The sequence below is a fragment of the Notamacropus eugenii genome, chromosome 2, assembly GCF_028372415.1.
Source record: "Notamacropus eugenii isolate mMacEug1 chromosome 2, mMacEug1.pri_v2, whole genome shotgun sequence".
Taxonomy (NCBI): domain Eukaryota; kingdom Metazoa; phylum Chordata; class Mammalia; order Diprotodontia; family Macropodidae; genus Notamacropus; species Notamacropus eugenii.
In genome coordinates, this window is record NC_092873.1 from 411250467 (window position 1) to 411268004 (window position 17538).

The following is a 17538-nucleotide window of genomic DNA, read 5'->3' on the forward strand; positions in this document are numbered from 1 at the left end:
TACAGCGTTCTTGTAATACTCAAATAAGTAATCTTTCTAAGGCATATAAATATAGATATAAATTACTTTTCTTCTTCTTCTTAGAGTAAAGAGAATGGTCTTCTTGTATTCCATTTCAAAGGTGTTAGGAGAAAAATGAATTTTAAAAAATTAACTAAAAACATCAGAGGTACCAAATATGCTCCCGTTTGCCTCAGGGTCACAGTAACACACCTTTAGCCAAATAAGTTGAGTTTTTCCTGTTTAAAACTCAACAACAGTATAAAGAATACATTTATTCTATGTGGCATGGTGCAGTCATGTGGGTTTGGGGGTATGGTATATAATATACATCTCCTGATACATATGTGTTTACAACTGTAAATTAGAAGTTTGTGAAAGTTTAAATATTCATGTGTTAGAAAGCTAAATTGAACATAGGAGAAGGAAGTTGTTTTCTCTCTCTTTCTTTCTCTGTTTCTCTTTCTTCCCTCTGTCTCTCTGTGCCTGGATCTACTATGTAGAAGTGTATACATATTTGTGCAGTAGGGAGAAAGTTGGTCCTAAAATTTTGTTGTTTAGTCATTTCAGTCATGTCTGACTCCTTGTGACCCTATTTGGGGTTTTCTTGGCAGAGATGCTAGAGTGATTTGCCATTTCCTCCAACTCGTTTTACAGATGAGGAAACTGAGGCAAAAAAGGTTAAGTGACTTGCCCAGGGTCACCAGCTAGTAGGTATTGGAGGTCAGATTTGAACTTAGGAAGATAAGAATTCCTGATTCCAGATCCAGCACTCTATCCACTGAGTCACCAACCTGCCATTCCTAAAATTAAGTTGTGCTTTTCTTTAGCAGCACACTGCAAAAGGAGCTGATTTGATGTTAAAAATCATTCATAGACTTTTGGCAATTTGTCTGAAATGAAGTAGAGTCACTGAAACTGTGTCTGAAGAAAAGCCAGGTGAGGAATGGGGTGTGTATGTGGGGGAAGGTAGCAATGTGGAGTTCCATCCATCCTATGGTACTGGAGGGGCTAGGATGGGCAGTAGGAAAAGGTAATAGGACACGGGGGGCATATATTTTATCCCTCAAATTTGGGAATAGTGCTTGCTGCTGAAAAACATATCTTGCCTCAAAAGTACATGATTTTCCCAGGAAGCAAGTACCTTGTCCCCATTTTGGTTCTCCAGGCCAAAACTTCTTTTACTTTGTGCTAGTTTCGACTCTGAATGTAACTATCATGATCTGCATTTTGCAGGTGAAGAAATTGAATTTTAAAGACGTTAAGTGACTTGCCCAGGTACAGAGTAAGTCCATTGCTTTGGTGGCTGATTCCTCTAAACAAAGAGTGGGTGCCCCAGTCCTAGGCAGCATGGGGGTAGTATAGTGCAAATAGCAGTGGAAAAAGAATTAGAAAGTCTAGTTTTTAATCCTGGCTCTACTACTCAGTAGCTATGTGATCTTAGACAAGATACAACCTCTTTGAAATTCAGGTTCCTGGAATAATACTTGCCCTTTCCTAACTTACAGAGAGGTAGTGAGGACCATACTGTTATGTACCAGGCACTGCTCTAAGCTATGGGATTCAAAGAAAGATTTCCTTTCTAACGGAAGAACAATATGTAAATGAGGAGGTACATGAAAGATAGATAAAGAAGAGATGAAAGGTAAACTAAGAGAGGAAAGAGCTAGCAGAAAGGAAAGACCAAGACCAAGAACGGTCTTCTGCGGAAAATGGAGTTTGTGCTTCGACCTGAAGGAAGCAGTTAAGAGGAGGAGAGGGAACAGAACATTCCAGGCACTGGGGACAGCCAGCCAATATAAAGGAATGGTGAGTGGGGCTGGATTGTAGAGTGAGTGGAGAGATGACCGGAAAGTTAAGAAGAGCCGAGTTATGAAGAGTTTCGAAGGTTGAACAGGATTTTCTTGATCCTGGATGTAATAGGGAGCCATTGGAGCTTGCTGAGGAAAGTAGTGACACGGTTACACTTAGGCTTTAGGAAAATCGCTTTGATATCTTTGAATAGAGGATGTTGGGGAGTGAGGAGAGCTGTGGCAGAGAGCTCAGTTAGAAGGTTATTGCAATAGTGCAGGTGAGAGGTGACAAGGGACAATGTCAGTGGATCAAAGGGAAGGTATATGAGAGATTGTGAGAAGGTAGAATATGAAAGGGTTTGGCAATGTGTATATGGATATGCTTTGAAAATGATAAAATACTTTAAGTACCTACTATATGCTAAGCATAGAAAAATATTTTTTGTCTTTTGTTTGGGGGATGGTATATAGTGTTATGTTTGACTTCAGAGTTGCTGTGTGAACATATAAATATAGATGAACATACGGTGAACATATAATGAGTAATAGACACTTTCCTTGGCTCATCTAAAGCTTGAAAGGATATCTATACTTTTATAACACTTCCTTATTCAATACTCCAATGATCTGTAATTCCAATCTAGATAGGTGACTCTCTCTATGAATGCACACTGATCATAACTCCTATACATCTTAGTAAATATTCTCTATGAATTTCTGTGATGAGTTTTATAATAATAGCTTACATTTTGTAGGTTTTTCAGTTCACAAATTACTTTGCTTAAAACTCTGTAGGTAAGTAGTATAAGTAACATTATCTCCAATTCACTGGCTAAGAAACTGGGGTATAGAGAAGTTAAATTTGCCCATGGTCACATGGTTAACACATTATCAAAGTCAGGATCAAACTTACGTCTTTTGAGGCAGGAATGTGGCAAAATGGAAAGATGTGGAATTGGTGGACCTGACTTCAAACCTCATCTATATCACTGATTAGCTATGTGACCATGGGCAAATCACTTTCCCTCTCTGGGGTATAGTGTCCTTATCTGTAAGATGAGGGTATTGGAGGAGCTGACTTTTATGGTCTCTTTTATTTCTCAAATTGTGATCCTGTGATTCCAAGTCCATGATGCAACTCTACTTCTCCATTATTTCTCCACCATGACAGGAAACTTGGGGCTCAGTATCTGCTTAGTCTCTAAGAGTACCAGGGTAAAGAGGTATTATACTATTTCTAATTTGATTTTTAAATTCTTACCTTTTGATCATCATTTTCCTTTCCCTTGATTTCAAGATGTGTGTAAAAGTATCTATGAAGTGCAGATAGCTACTTGGAGTAATATAATAATGTCTTTTAGTTTCCTTCCAAAATTTGATATTTATATCAGCAATACTATGGTGGAATTGAACACATGTTTGGGCAAGTACTGGTATTAAATCCTGTAAAGGAATAATTAGGAAAAGAAAACTGTGACTGAAATAGAGGAAAAAGAACATTTCATGAAATCTTTAATATGTGAGGCATTTCTAATTGCTTTAATAAATTAATCAGTACTCTGGTCTAGAATGGTACACCGAGGGAATGGGATACATAGAATTGGAAAATCCTATGATTGTAGTATTGAATGGTGGAGGTGGGGGAAGAGGCAATGAAGAAGGGAAAAGTCCACAGCAAGGTATGATGTCAGCCACAGCTTTTCCTTTCTCTTCAATTGACATCACCTAAGAATTTAGAGATTCTCTTTGGGGGGACAACTTCAGGGATGTAATCCTCTCCTTAGCTACTAAGTTCCACCCAAGTAGTAATTCTCAAGTCAATGCAACAAAATGAGTACAAGCAGAAGAAATTATAGTTATCAATTCCATACTTAGAATTTTAGGGATCTGAGGGAACCTTCTGGGTTACATGGATGTGGCTACTCCCTCTATTAACCCAAATTGTGACTGCTTTATAAGTTAGAGAGTCTTCATGAATTGTCATAGTCAAAAAACCAATTCATTGTCTGGTGACCAAATTAGTGATGAGATTTTTTTCATATTTAACTAGGTTGGTCCTTGGACAAGAGACCTACAGTCCATCCCTGGGCCAGTCTTGGAAATCCCTTGAATTTTATCAGAGGAAATGCTTTGTTGGCAAAGTCTTTGGGAACCCCAAGTTATCTCTCAGTCAATGAGGCATTGAAGAACTTCCATGTAGGACACACTCTATAGAAATGGGCAAATACAGATTATAGGATAGAGTCCTGCAGGCTCTGTCCAGTTTGAGAGGTAAGTCTTGATTGATCCTTGGTCCTAAATCTTTCTTCGGATGTGACCAATGCTTTCTGTGTTAGCCTATGATATCTGTACTGTCTTTTCATTCCCCTCTATCTCCTTTCTTAGTCGATCTGCACTTGAATACTTGAAGGACCCGTTCTCTAATTGGTTCCCCAGGTCCTGTGTCATGCCCAAGCAGGATAGCACCCTTGGGCATATTAAAGGGTCTCCAGCTGCTACTGAATCTTCATTCCTCTTCTCTTCCTTTAGCTATCCCTTGGTGGCTTGTCACTCGCACCATTCTAGTTTCTTGTTTACCCATTGTGTGGTAAGAGCAAAGTAGGCCTGTTTGCATGGGTGGCTTGTGACATTCTCATTTCACAGTCTGGTTTGGTCTGTAATCTGTTTGGATATCTAAACAGTTGTCGACAAAAGAGTACAACAGAGAAAAGAACAACAGCCTGACCTTTGAAGTTATTCAGAAAGATACAGCTAAGGGGAAGGGGAGGAGCAGTGGCTTTTATTTATACCTGGAATCACTATCTTCTATCCCAGGAGGTGGAGATAGAGAGTGGGTAAAAGGATAAATATGGAAAGGAGAGCCCACAAGGTGGAAATGGATATGGAGGTGTTAGAGGTGTGGTTGATTACAAATTGTGCCCTACCCAGGATCTACAACTATGTACTACCAACAAATAAAAATGTACTCTTTGATATTGTTTTCAGAGGGCTTAAAAACACACTTTTAGTTTTTAGTTTAGTGTTTTTTTTAACTTTACCTCTTTGCTTTCCAAACCATGTTTTTGCTTTAAATGAGTCACGGCTACAGTAAAAAGAGCTTCTTCCGGCCATCTCTCATACCAGTCGACTGTGCTGCAAGTAATCAAGGCTGGGTATGCTCGACAATTTCGGCGGAAATTGGGGCCTGCAGGACTCACAGTCATAAAAATATGAAGATTTCTTGCAATTCTCTGAATAGGAATAGAAAAGAATGAATCAAGTTAGTTACCTTATCAGGTATTCTTATGTTCTTATCAGAAAATGTTATACTAGGGGGGGCGGAGCCAAGATGGCGGAGTAGAAAGATGCACATACGCTACCTCCAAACCCACTGCCCATAAAATACCTGTAGAGAAAAGAACCACTGGCAAATTCTGGAGCAGCAGAAGCCATAGAATGGAGCGGACGAGATTTTTGCTCCAGAGAGCCTGAAAACCTCTTGCAAAAGGTCCCTCGTGCCCCGGACCTGGAGCAGAGCCCAGCCCTGTCTCAGTGGCGCAGCACCGAAAGGAGCAGATCCGAACAGGCTTCAGGGACAGAATCTCCAGCAGCCCCGCAGGTCCCTCCACCCACAGGTGACAAGGGTCGGTGAGAGGTCTCTTTGGCAGGTCGAGAGGGGAGTGGGGTGCCCCCATAGTTCAGGCCCCCTCGGGAGGTGGCAGCGGAGGCGGGAGCAGACCAGGGCTCCCCAAGCAGGCAGGACCCTGGATCCATTGTTGAAGGTCTCTGCATAAACCCCCTGAGGAAACTGAGCCCGTGAGGCGGCCCTGCCCCAACCTGAGCACCTGAACTTAATCTCACACTGAACAACTGCCCTGCCCCCGCCCAAAGCCCTGAGGCTGGCAAGCAGCATTTGATTCTCAGACCCCAAGTGCTGGCTGGGCGGATCTGGAGGCAAGGTGGGGGTGGAGAGGACACTCAGAAGTCAAGTCACTGGCTGAGAAAATGCCCAGAAAAGGGAAAAAAAATAAGACTATAGGAGGTTACTTTCTTGGTGAACAGGCATTTCCTCCCTTCCTTTCTGATGAGGAAGAACAATGCTTACCATCTGGAAAAAACGCAGAAGTCAAGGCTTCTGTATCCCAGCCCACCCAATGGGCTCAGGCCATGGAATAGCTCAAAAAGGATTTTGAAAATCAAGTTAGAGAGGTGAAGGAAAAACTGGGAAGAGAATTGAGTGACATGCAAACAAAGCATGAAAAACAAGTAAACACCCTGCTAAAGGAGAACCAAAAAAATGCTGAAGAAAATAACACCTTGAAAAATAGGCTAACTCAATTGGCAAAAGAGGTTCAAAAAGCCAATGAGGAGAAGAATGCTTTCAAAAGCAGAATTAGCCAAATGGAAAAGGAGATTCAAAAGCTCACTGAAGAAAATAGTTCTTTCAAAATTAGAATGGAACAGATGGAGGCTAATGACTTTATAAGAAACCAAGAAATCACAAAACAAAACCAAAAGAATGAAAAAAATGGAAGATAATGTGAAATATCTCATTGGAAAAACAACTGACCTGGAGAATAGATCCAGGAGAGACAATTTAAAAATTATGGGACTACCTGAAAGCCATGATCAAAAAAAGAGCCTAGACATCATCTTTCATGAAATTATCAAGGAAAACTGCCCTGAGATTCTAGAACCAGAGGGCAAAATAAGTATTCAAGGAATCCACAGATCACCACCTGAAAGAGATCCAAAAAGAGAAACTCCTAGGAACATTGTGGCCAAATTCCAGAGTTCCCAGGTCAAGGAGAAAATATTGCAAGCAGCTAGAAAGAAACAATTCAAGTATTGTGGAAATACAATCAGGATAACACAAGATCTAGCAGCTTCTATATTAAGGGATTGAAGGGCGTGGAATAGGATATTCCAGAAGTCAAAGGAACTAGGTCTAAAACCAAGAATCACCTACCCAGCAAAACTGAGTATAATACTTCAGGGGAAAAATTGGTCTTTCAATGAATTAGAGGACTTTCAAGCATTCTTGATGAAAAGACCAGAGCTGAAAAGAAAATTTGACTTACAAACACAAGAATGAAGAGAAGCATGAAAAAGTAAATAGCAAAGAGAAGTCATAAGAGACTTTACTAAAGTTGAACTGTTTACATTCCTACATGGAAAGACAATATTTGTAACTCTTGAAACTATTCAGTATCTGGGTCCTGGGTGGGATTACACACACACACATGCACACGCACATGCACACACACATAGAGACAGAGTGCACAGAGTGAATTGAAGAGGATGGGATCATATCTTAAAAAAATGAAATCAAGCAGTGAGAGAAATATATTGGGAGGAGAAAGAGAGAAATGGAATGGGGCAAAATATCTCTCATAAAAGAGACAAGCAAAAGACTTATTAGTGGAGGGATAAAGAGGGGAGGTGAGAGAAAAATATGAAGTTTACTCTCATCACATTCCACTAAAGGAAGGAATAAAATGCACGCTCATTTTGGTATGAAAACCTATCTTACAATACAGGAAAGTGGGGGATAAGGGGATAAGTGGGGGGGGGGGGGAGATGATGGAAGGGAGGGCATGGGGAGGAGGGAGCAATTTGAGGTCAACACTCATGGGGAGGGACAGGATCAAAAGAGAGAACAGAAGTAATGGGGGACAGGATAGGATGGAGGGAAATATAATTAGTTCTTACACAACACTACTATTATGGAAGTCATTTGCAAAACTACACAGATTTGGCCTATATTGAATTGCTTGCCTTCCAAAGGGAAGGGGTGGGGAGGGAGGGAGGGCAGATTGGCAGACAGGGGCAATTAGAATGCTTGGTGTTTTGGGGTGGGGGGAGGGGACAAAAGGGGAGAAAATTTGGAACCCAAAATTTTGTGAAAATGAATGTTAAAAGTTAAATAAATAAATAAATTAATTAAAAAAAAAGAAAATGTTATGCTAAAAAATTGTTTCAATTCCATTTTTCAAGGGATATAATTTTCAGATAGCAAGTAATTAATTTTGTTATGTCACTGTTGTAACGCTGAAAGGATACCACCAAATCACAGAATTTCAGAGATGGAAGTGGCCACCTCACCCAACCTATGCATGAACAAGGGCCTCCCTCTGTAGCTTACTCAACAAGTTACCATTTAGACTTCGCTTGAAGATCTTTAGTGCAGGGAAGCCCATGACCACCAGACACATCCCATCGTACCTTTATAGATCTAATAGTTAAGAAGTTTTTCATCACAGCAGGGTTATATGACTTTTACCTTCATTCCTCTCAGGCTCCCCTCCTGACTCTCTGGACTTTCTCAGTTTTCCTCCATAGGTACCTTCTTCTCCTCCTCCGACTCCCTTTGAAGCTTTCTTTTATACATCATCTTCTCCATTAGGATGGAAGCTCTTAGAAGGGGGGCAGGGGGAGAGAACTGTCTTTCTTTTTGCTTATATTTGTATTTCCAGTGCTTAGCACAGGGCCTTTGGGGTACATAGTAAGTGCTTAGTAAGTGCTTGCTGCTCTGACTTGGCCTTTCTGACAAAGGCAAACTTCTTCCATGTAACAATCCTTCAGATACTTAGAGAGAAAACACACTTCTCCCAAGTCTTCTTTTCTCCAGGTTAGACACCCCAGGCTCTTCACCAAATCAGGCCTTTCACCCATTGTGCCTGCCCTCCTTTGGGTACTACTCTCCAGCTTGTTAACGTCCTTCCTAGAGTAGTGCTCAGAGCCAAATACAACACTACAGACTGGGGCTAGCTCTCTTGTCCTGGACAAGGTAGTCTAAAATTACATTAGCTTTTTTTAGTTGCTATCTTACACTGCTGACTTATCTTGAGCTGAGACTCGATTAAAACTTCTATATGTGTTTCAGACAGATTGTCTCCATTTCAAAGTTCAGTTTTTGAATCCAGGTTTAATACTTTACATTTCTTCCTATTAGATCTCATCTGATTAGATTTGGCTTAGTGTTCTAGATTTTCAAGATCTCTTTGGATCCTAATGCTGTCATCTAATTGTGTTAGCTAGCCCTCCCAGATGTGTGCTGTGTGCAGATTTGATACCAATGCAATTGAAGACTTTGTATAAAGTGTGTGTGTACATATATCTACTTATGTATACATATATACATACGTGTGTGTGTGTGTGTGTGTGTGTGTGTGTGTGTGTGTAAGAAGACTGGAAAGGTAGGAAGAGCCCTTGTTATAAAGCTCTTTGAACTCCAAGTAGAGGATCTCATTTCTTGTACATATTTTTATTAATTAATATATTTTTCGTTTCCAACATTCACTTCCACAAGATTTTGAGTTTCAGATTTTCTCCCTCTCTCTCTCCTCCCCCATCCCAAGATGATGTGCACTCTAATTACCCTTTCTCCCAATCTGCTCTCCCTTCTATCCACCCCCCCTTCTCTTATCCCCTTCCCTTCTATTTTCTTAGGGTAAGATCATATTTTTTTTTTAAAAGCTAAGTTGTTTTATTAGTTCTCTGGGCATCCATACTGAACTCTTTATTATAGCTCTTTCTTCTCTTTAGAAATGTTTCTCCTTGGGTTCTGAATGTCATTCTTGGAAGCTCCCCACTTAATTCTCTGGGACTGTACAATTTTAGCCCGTAGGAACCTATCTATTTTTCTCTGAGTCTGTTGAAATTTGCTCACAAAATCTGGAGAGACTGTTGGACAATGACATGTTTCCCTTTCAAGTGTGTTTCTCCCAAGGTTCCTATAATTTTCATCCCAGAAAACAACTCTTTTGGTGAGAGCCAGATCCAGAACAGAATTGCTCGTGTTGGTCCTTCATTTTTTGAAAGATGAAATTATTATTGAGGCAAGTAAAGAAATTATTAGCAGTCCTGTTTTTGGCAGAAAGAGACCTCTCGCTGATGTCTGGATAATTAAGTCCTTAATCACTCTGACATGATACCTGTGTGCCAGGCTTGTGATGTGTCCCAAATTTACATTTTCCCTTTCTCTCTAGGTGGTGTGTATAGTATACCACAATTACAGAACACTGTTTCCCTTTTTTGTCTCTATCAGTTTTCACCCACATGCTTTTCTCCATGGTTTCCCTTATGGTTCCTGGATTTTCTCATATCTTTTCCTCCTGTTGCTCCACAGTTTTGTTTTCTCTTGGCCTATTTTTATTCCTTCAATATATTTTTCTTATCTTATTGCTGTAGTTAGCATTTCTAGTACAATACTGAATAATAGTGGTGATAATGGACATCCTTGCTTCATTCCTGATCTTATTATCTTACCTTCAAGTTTATTATAGATAATTCTTGCTCTTGGTCTTAGATACTACTTATTTTAAGAAAGGCTTTATTTATTTCTATCCTTTCTAGTGTTTTTAATAAGAATGGTTGTTGTATTTTGTCAAAGGCCTTTTCTGCATATAATCATCTGATATTTTGTTTTTGATGTGGTCAATTATGTTGAAGAGTTTTTCTAATATTGAACTAACCATTCATTCCTGGTATAAATCTCACCTGGTCACAGTGTATTATCTTTGTGGATATATTTCTATAATCTCCTTATTGGCATTTTATTTAAAAATTTTGCATCAATATTCAGTAGAGAAAATGACCTCTAGCTTTCTTTCTCTGTTTTTGCTCTCCTTGGTTTAGGTATCAAAACCACATTTTTGTCATAAAAGGAATTTGGTAGGACTCTTGCTTTGCCTATTTTCCCAGGTAATTTATATAATATTGGGATCAATTGTTCCTGAAATGTTTGGCAGAATTCATTTGCAAACCCATCTAGTCCTGGGGATGTTTTCTTAGTGAGCTATGTTGTGAATTTTTCAATTTCTTTTTCTAAGATAGGGTTTGTGAGTATTCTATTTCCTTTTCTGTTAATCTGGGCAGATTATATTTTTGTAAATGTTCATCCATTTTATTTAGGTTGTCAGTTTTACCGGCCTATAACCAGGCAAAATAAATCCTAATAATTGCTTTAATTTCATCTCATGGGTGGTGCATTTACCCTTTTTATTTTTGATACTGGTAATCTGGTTTTCTTCTTTCTTCAAATTTACCAATGGTTTCTCTATTTTCATTTTTTGCCATAAAGCCAGTTCCTAGTTTTCTTTATTAGTTCAATGGATTTTTTACTATCAATTTTTTATTCATCTCTCCTTTAATTTTTAAGATTTCCATTTTCATATTTAATTCCAGATATTTCATTTGTTCTTTTTAAAAACTTTTTAAAAAAAACCATTGCATGCTCAATTCATTTATCTTTTTTCTCTCTCTTTTATTGATATATGCATTTAGAAATATAAAATTTCCTCTGAGTTCTGCTTTGACTGCATCCCACATATTTTGGAATGTTGTCTTATTGCTGTCATTCTCTTTAATGGAATTGTTGATCGTTTCTATGATTTATTCTTTGACCCATTTATTCTTTAGGTTTAGATTACTTAATTCCAATTAATTTTTTAATCCCTGCTTTCACAGCCCTTCGTTGATTGTAATTTTTACTGTATTATGATCTGAAAAGAAAGGGTACATTTAATATTCCTGCTTTTCTACATTTGATTGTGAGGTTTTTTTATTCATAAATACATGGTCAGTTTTTATGAAGTTGCCATGTACAGCTGAGAACAAGGTTTACTCCTTTCTATTCCCATTCAGTTTTCTCTAGATACTTAACTTTTCTAAGATTCTATTCTTTTCTTTAATTCTTTCTTATTTATTTTATGGTTAGATTTATCTAAATCTAAGAAGGAAAAATTGAGGTCCTCCACTAGTATAGTTTTACTGCCTATTTCCTCGTATAATTAAATTGTTCCTTTAAGAATTTGAATGCTATGCTTTTGTTGCATTTATGTTTAGTGTTGATATTACTTTATTATTCATGGTGCCTTTTAACAAGATGTAGCTTCCCTGTTTATCTCTTCTAAGTGTATTTTTACCTTTACTTTGTTTGAGATCATGATTCCTGCCCCCTTTCTTTTTTTATCCTAGCTGATAGATAATAGATTCTGCTCCAGCCCCTTATTTTAGCTCTATGTGTCTCTCTGTTTCAAGTATGTATCTTCTAAACAACATATTATTGGATTCCAGTTTCTAATCTATTCTGCTATCTGCTTCCATTTTATGGGTGAGTTCATCCCATTCACATTCACAGTTATGACTACTAACTGTGCACTTCACTTTATTCGACTTCTGTTTATCTTTTCATCTCTCTTTTTAGCCTATCCCTTCTTTAATGTCTGTTTTGCTTCTATTACCTTCTTTTATCTTTTATCCCCCACCCTTTCCCTTATTTCCTCTCCCCTACTTCTCTGTTGAATAAGATAGATTTCTATTAACAATTGAGTGTATACACACATATGTAGGTATAGAATTTTTTTATACTCGTTGAATGAATTTAGAGGCAACTGAAATTCAAGCATTGTCCACCACCCACCCCACTATTTCCTCTTTCATTGTAAAAAGTCTTCCTTGTATGCTTTTACGTGAGATAATTTTCTCCATCTCAGCCTTAAACTATGACTCAGACGTAGGTTATAGGCAACGGATTTACCAAACAGCAAATCCTGTGTCCAGATTTAGTAATCTGTAATCTCAGTATGACCACTTGCCAGATCCTCTTATTGTCTCCAACTTGAGAACTCCCAAAGTTGCAGTTACTTCTGTTGTCATCATCTATTCTCAACACTGATATTTCATCCATGTGGACTCTAGTGCTGACCTCCATTCTCATGTCACAGATGTCTCTATCCAACCTTCTGAACTGTCTTGGGCTGAAAGAATATCTCACTTTGACTTTTTGTTAATTCTACCAGTCCATTATTTAATTTGAAGCACTTTAAAAAAGTTATTTGGAGGGGAATGTTGAGAGAGGTTGGCTTTTTCTACTCTATCATCTTGGATCCTTCCCCAGAAGTCCATGGAAATATCTTCTTATCAATTTTTATTAGGTATGCATTGTCCTAATCCCATTGTCAGATGCCATTTTATTAACTACCTCTTTATCAAATAAAAAAACCCCCAGTCATTTCTCCTGTAGCATGAAGAAAAACTGTTATGTGTTCAATCAACCAACTGTCAAGTATTTTAATAAGAAGCTTACTCTATGCTTAACACTATTCCATAGGCTGTATGAGATACAAAAGGAGTAAGTACCAGGGATTTGTCTTCAATGCAATAAAAGAGAGTAGTGTGCTTGAAATAATCAGAACAGTAACTTTATATGCTATGTAGTACTTTGAGATGATGGTGTTTTTATTACCTTTCTGTTCATGGTTGTATTTTGTTTCTTTTGTGGTTTTTATGGTTGTATCTGGTTTCTAAAGCAAGGGCTCAGAGTTTCACAGAAATAAAGTAATATCATGTTGAAACCCTGAGTGAGCCTTGTATTTTTACTAATATCCAACAAAAGGTGGAATATTCTTAAAGCTGGACCAGTCCATTACTTCATATTCAGATATGTCCCTGTTTTACAGTTGAGTAAAAATTTTAAGACTTCCAGTCTCTCCCCAATTTTTCTTTTGTAAAAGGTGATCATTGTTGAGGAAATGCATCATCTACTAGGAAAAAGGCATTCTGTGATATTAACTTCACCAGTAGGAGGATATTCTGTAGTCAACAAATTAATGACTTCAAAGCATCTATTATTGCATCATGGTGGAGAGAAAACTTTGCTATTTATTATTGATGCTTCATCTAGTGGTGCTGACAGGCCATGTTGGTTGGTTGTTGTCCTTCATTCTTGAAGAGGACCAAAATAATATCATCATGATAAAATGAAGTTTCAGTGTGTTCGACTGTGGCTGATCAGACCAATATGAGTTCAGAATGCTCTACCACAGGTTGGGTACACATAGTCTGAATATATGGGGTGGATACTCCAAATTTGCGTATCCTATGTTTACTTTGTGCTGTCTCAATTTTGCTCTTCTCATAGAGCACAGCACCCTTTCTGATGTGGGCATGCCACGCTGAGGGTCCTGTGCCAGTGTCTCTCATGTTGCACAGTCAAATCCAAAGTTCTTGAGAGAGACCTTGAGAGTGTCATTTCTTCTGGCCACCATGTGATCGCCTGCTCTATAAATAGTCTTTTTGGCAAGCATACATTTTGCATTCGAACAATGTCTAGTCCTTCTAGAACAATGCAGGCCATATACTTAACCACAAAATACCAGATGGCATCAATAAAAGAGATAAAAATAGAAAAAACTGCTCGAAGGAAGTAGATGTTAGGCTGGACCTTGATTAGGATAGGCAGAGGGGAAAAAGTAATGCATTCCAGACAAGGAATCAGTATAAACAGAGGCAGAGAATTAATGACCATGGTGTGTACCAAGAGAAGACTTAATGGCACAGTTGGAGAGTGATAGGGAATAGGGTTGAATAAGTAGAGTTGGGTCTGATTATGATGAGCCTCACAAAGCCAGACAAAGAGTTTAATCTTGATATGGGAACAAAAGGGAATTATTTAAAACCATTTAATAGGAAAGTCACATGATTTATTGTGATTTTTTTTTCTGTGATGTTTTAGGTAAAAAGTCTTTAATGACTAAAAATCAAATAATAGTTGGGTAATCAAAATAAAATAAAAATCAAATAAATAATGAGTAAAATCAAATAATATTACGAATGTGAGATAAATTGGCAAAAATCACATATATCACTAAGGATGGAAGTATCTCTGCATGTTAAATTCATGAGGGTGTCAAGAAGCCAAAAGGTTATATTACATTAAAAACTTTTGATCACCTTAAAATAATATAATCATTGATCTGGCCTAATAAGCTCATTTTGAGGACAAAAACATGAACTGAAGACTATATATGGAAACGTGAATGTGGTCTCAAATATGCATCCTTAATTTGATTTCATAGTCTGATCAAAATAAATTCATGTAAGCAATACCTTTTGAAAGAATAGAAGCAAAGCTTGTCGGCTGTCACCACAACAGGTTTCTTCAACAAGATTTCTGAGACCTGCTGCTATATTATCCAACTCTTCATTTTCAAATACATCAGGCATAGATCCTGAATTGAGGATGGAGTTCAAATCTTCCAAAACAGACTCCTTGGGTGAAAACATATAGTTTTAAAAATCAGAAATGACTATTTACTTGTATTTTCTAATCTAAGGCACACCAAATTGTCAGAGATGTAGTGATTAGGCAGACTGATGGTGGTAAACCATTATAGTCTATTCATAATTCAAATCAGCCAAATAGGTAATGTGATCAAGAGGATGAAGGACTAGACAGTTTCTCTGATCCCAACAACCTCTCGAACATCTTCAGACAGAAATTATTCACCAAAAATAAACTTAATCTGTCTCTATGACTCAGGATATTCAGAATCCAAAAGAAAAAGAAACCCATAAAAAGAAACCCATGAACTGACATCTACCTTGAGCTCACCTAGCACTCTTCTCCCAACTCTTGCACTGCCAGCAGCAAGGCTATGCTAGCTAACCCAAGCAGCTGGAACATAGGCTATCAAAAACCTCCCACAAAACCCACCCCAACACCCCCATTCTTCTCTCCAGTGCCTTGGAGATCCTGCTTGCAGGCTATGGAAGTTTGCTTAGGCCATGAAAGATAGTCATTCCAGGGGCAGAAACTTCCTAGGGTGACACAGCCAGTGTGATCCAGAGCAGTGGTCTGTTCTCTAAAAGATCTCTGCCGAAGAGGCAGGAACACAGGGAAAAGTGTAGGGCATGTTTCTGGGCTTGAAATAGAGTTTAACACGATGTCCCAAAACCCTCCTCCTAGAGCCTTGGAAACCCAAACTACAGATATCAACTCCACATCATCAGGCAGCTCTCTGAACTGCTGGTGCTGGACCAAAGAAATGAGAATTCAGGAGTGGGGTAGCACAGTGTGTGTGTGGGGGGGGGGGGGGGCGGGGTAGGGGGAAGGGCTATGCAGCACTCCACTAAACCTCCAGCTGGAGCCAATTTTGTCCTCCCAAAAGTGACCTGAAGAAGAGACCTAAGCTGGTAAAGCATAAATTGCCCAGTAGGATCTATAATCATATGAAAAAATGCTCTGTAGTCATATGGTCAATATGATCTAAATGTCCAGTATTATCCATAGTCGTATGAAAAAATGCTCTAAGTGATTAGAGAAATGCAAATTAAAACAACTTTCAGGTACTACAACACACCTGTCAGATTGGCTAACATGACAAAACAGGAAAATAATAAATGTTGGAGAAGATGTGGGAAAATTGGATCACTAAAACATTGTTGGTGAATTGATCCAACCATGCTGGAGAGCAATATAAAATTGTGCCCAAAGGGCTATAAAACTGTACATACTTCTTGACCCAGCAATACTATTTCTAGGCCTATATCCCAAAGAGATCATAAAAATGGGAAAAAATAGTTGGAAAATTTCTATTCTTTCAAAATGAGAAAAGACCCACATGTTTAAAAATATTTATAGCAATTCTTTTTGTGGTGGCTGAGAATTGGAAATTAAGGGGATGCCCATCAATTGGGGAATGGCTAAACAAGTTGCGGTATATGAATGTAACCACATGGAACTTCTCTAAAAATTGACAATGTATTAGGTCACAGAGATATTGTAAATAAATGAAAAAAGGCAAAATTAGCTAATATATGCTTCACAGAACACAATGCAATAAAAGAGTCAAATTAGTCAAACAGCATGTTTTAGTGATAAAAAATTTAAGCTTTTAAGGACATTTATTACTCTAGGACTTTCCAAGCTACAAATTTTGGAAAATAACTTTGTCATAAGATTTCTTGGGCAAGCTTTTATGACAGATTTCTTAACAAAAGATATTGAAAAATCAGAATCTCAGAATTGGAAGAGATCCAGTGGTCATCTAATCCATACCATCCTCTGAATAGGTGCTTCTTTCTACGACTTCAAAATTGCTGGCACACTTGATGACAGTTCCTATACAAAAAGATCTTGACAAAGTAGAACATTGGATCTGTTCATTTTTCTTTGGGGTCTACTCCTGACTCTTTGGAATTTCTCCACCAATAGCCTTCTCATGCTGGAAATTCATCCTTCCCTTGTGGTCTTCTCATCTCAGAAGTTCACTTTGTTCCTAGACTTCTCACTATGAAAGTTCATCCTAACCCTGTAGCCCTTTCCTTTAAAGGGTTGGTTCCTCCCAGAATCTCCCTTTTAAAGACAGTGCCCAAGCTAACCATGTCTCCATTCCTCTCTGGTCCTTTTCCCTGACTCTCTAGACTTTGTCCACTATGCCAACAGCAGGCTTCTCACTCTGCCCCTGTAACCTCTTCATCATGTAAGTTCACTTTGTCCCTAGCCTTCGTACCCTGAAAATTCAATCTACCCCTTTATTTAGTCCCTTCCTCTGATTGGTTCCTTTCAGAATTTCCATTTTATGGAAAGTGCCCAGGACAGCTATGTCTTCGTTCTCCTCCAGGTACCACTCCTAACTCTCAACTTTCTTTATTATGTTCTCATGTAGGTACCTCCTTCTGCTTTTCAGCTTCCTTTTATGTGTGGTCATCCCTATTAGAATATAAACTCCTTGAGAGCAGGGATTGTGTTTCTTTCAGTTTGTATTCGTAATTCTTAGTGTTTAGTACAGTGTCCAACAAATAGTAAATACTTAATAAATGTTAACTGATCCATGCATTTATTGGAATGAATCTAGGAAAATGAAATTCAATAGAAGCAAATGAAAAAGTCACACAATGGGCTTCAAGTACAAAGTAGAAGACTGAGGTAGAACATGATTAGGTAGAAATTTATCTTTGAAAAAAATGGGAATCTGAG

General features: G+C 38.2%; 1 protein-coding gene across 1 annotated transcript in view; it reads right to left on the reverse strand.

The window, feature by feature from the left end:
• The window catches only part of DNAH14 (dynein axonemal heavy chain 14), a 404178-nt gene that overhangs the window by 125413 nt on the left and 261227 nt on the right, over positions 1-17538 (reverse strand). Inside the window, exons 57-59 of the mRNA XM_072647720.1 lie at positions 14667-14828; positions 4832-5023; positions 3055-3236 (exon numbers count right to left, since the gene is read on the reverse strand). Of these exons, the coding sequence (XP_072503821.1) occupies positions 3055-3236; positions 4832-5023; positions 14667-14828 (536 nt within the window). The remainder of the gene's footprint in view (positions 1-3054; positions 3237-4831; positions 5024-14666; positions 14829-17538) is intronic.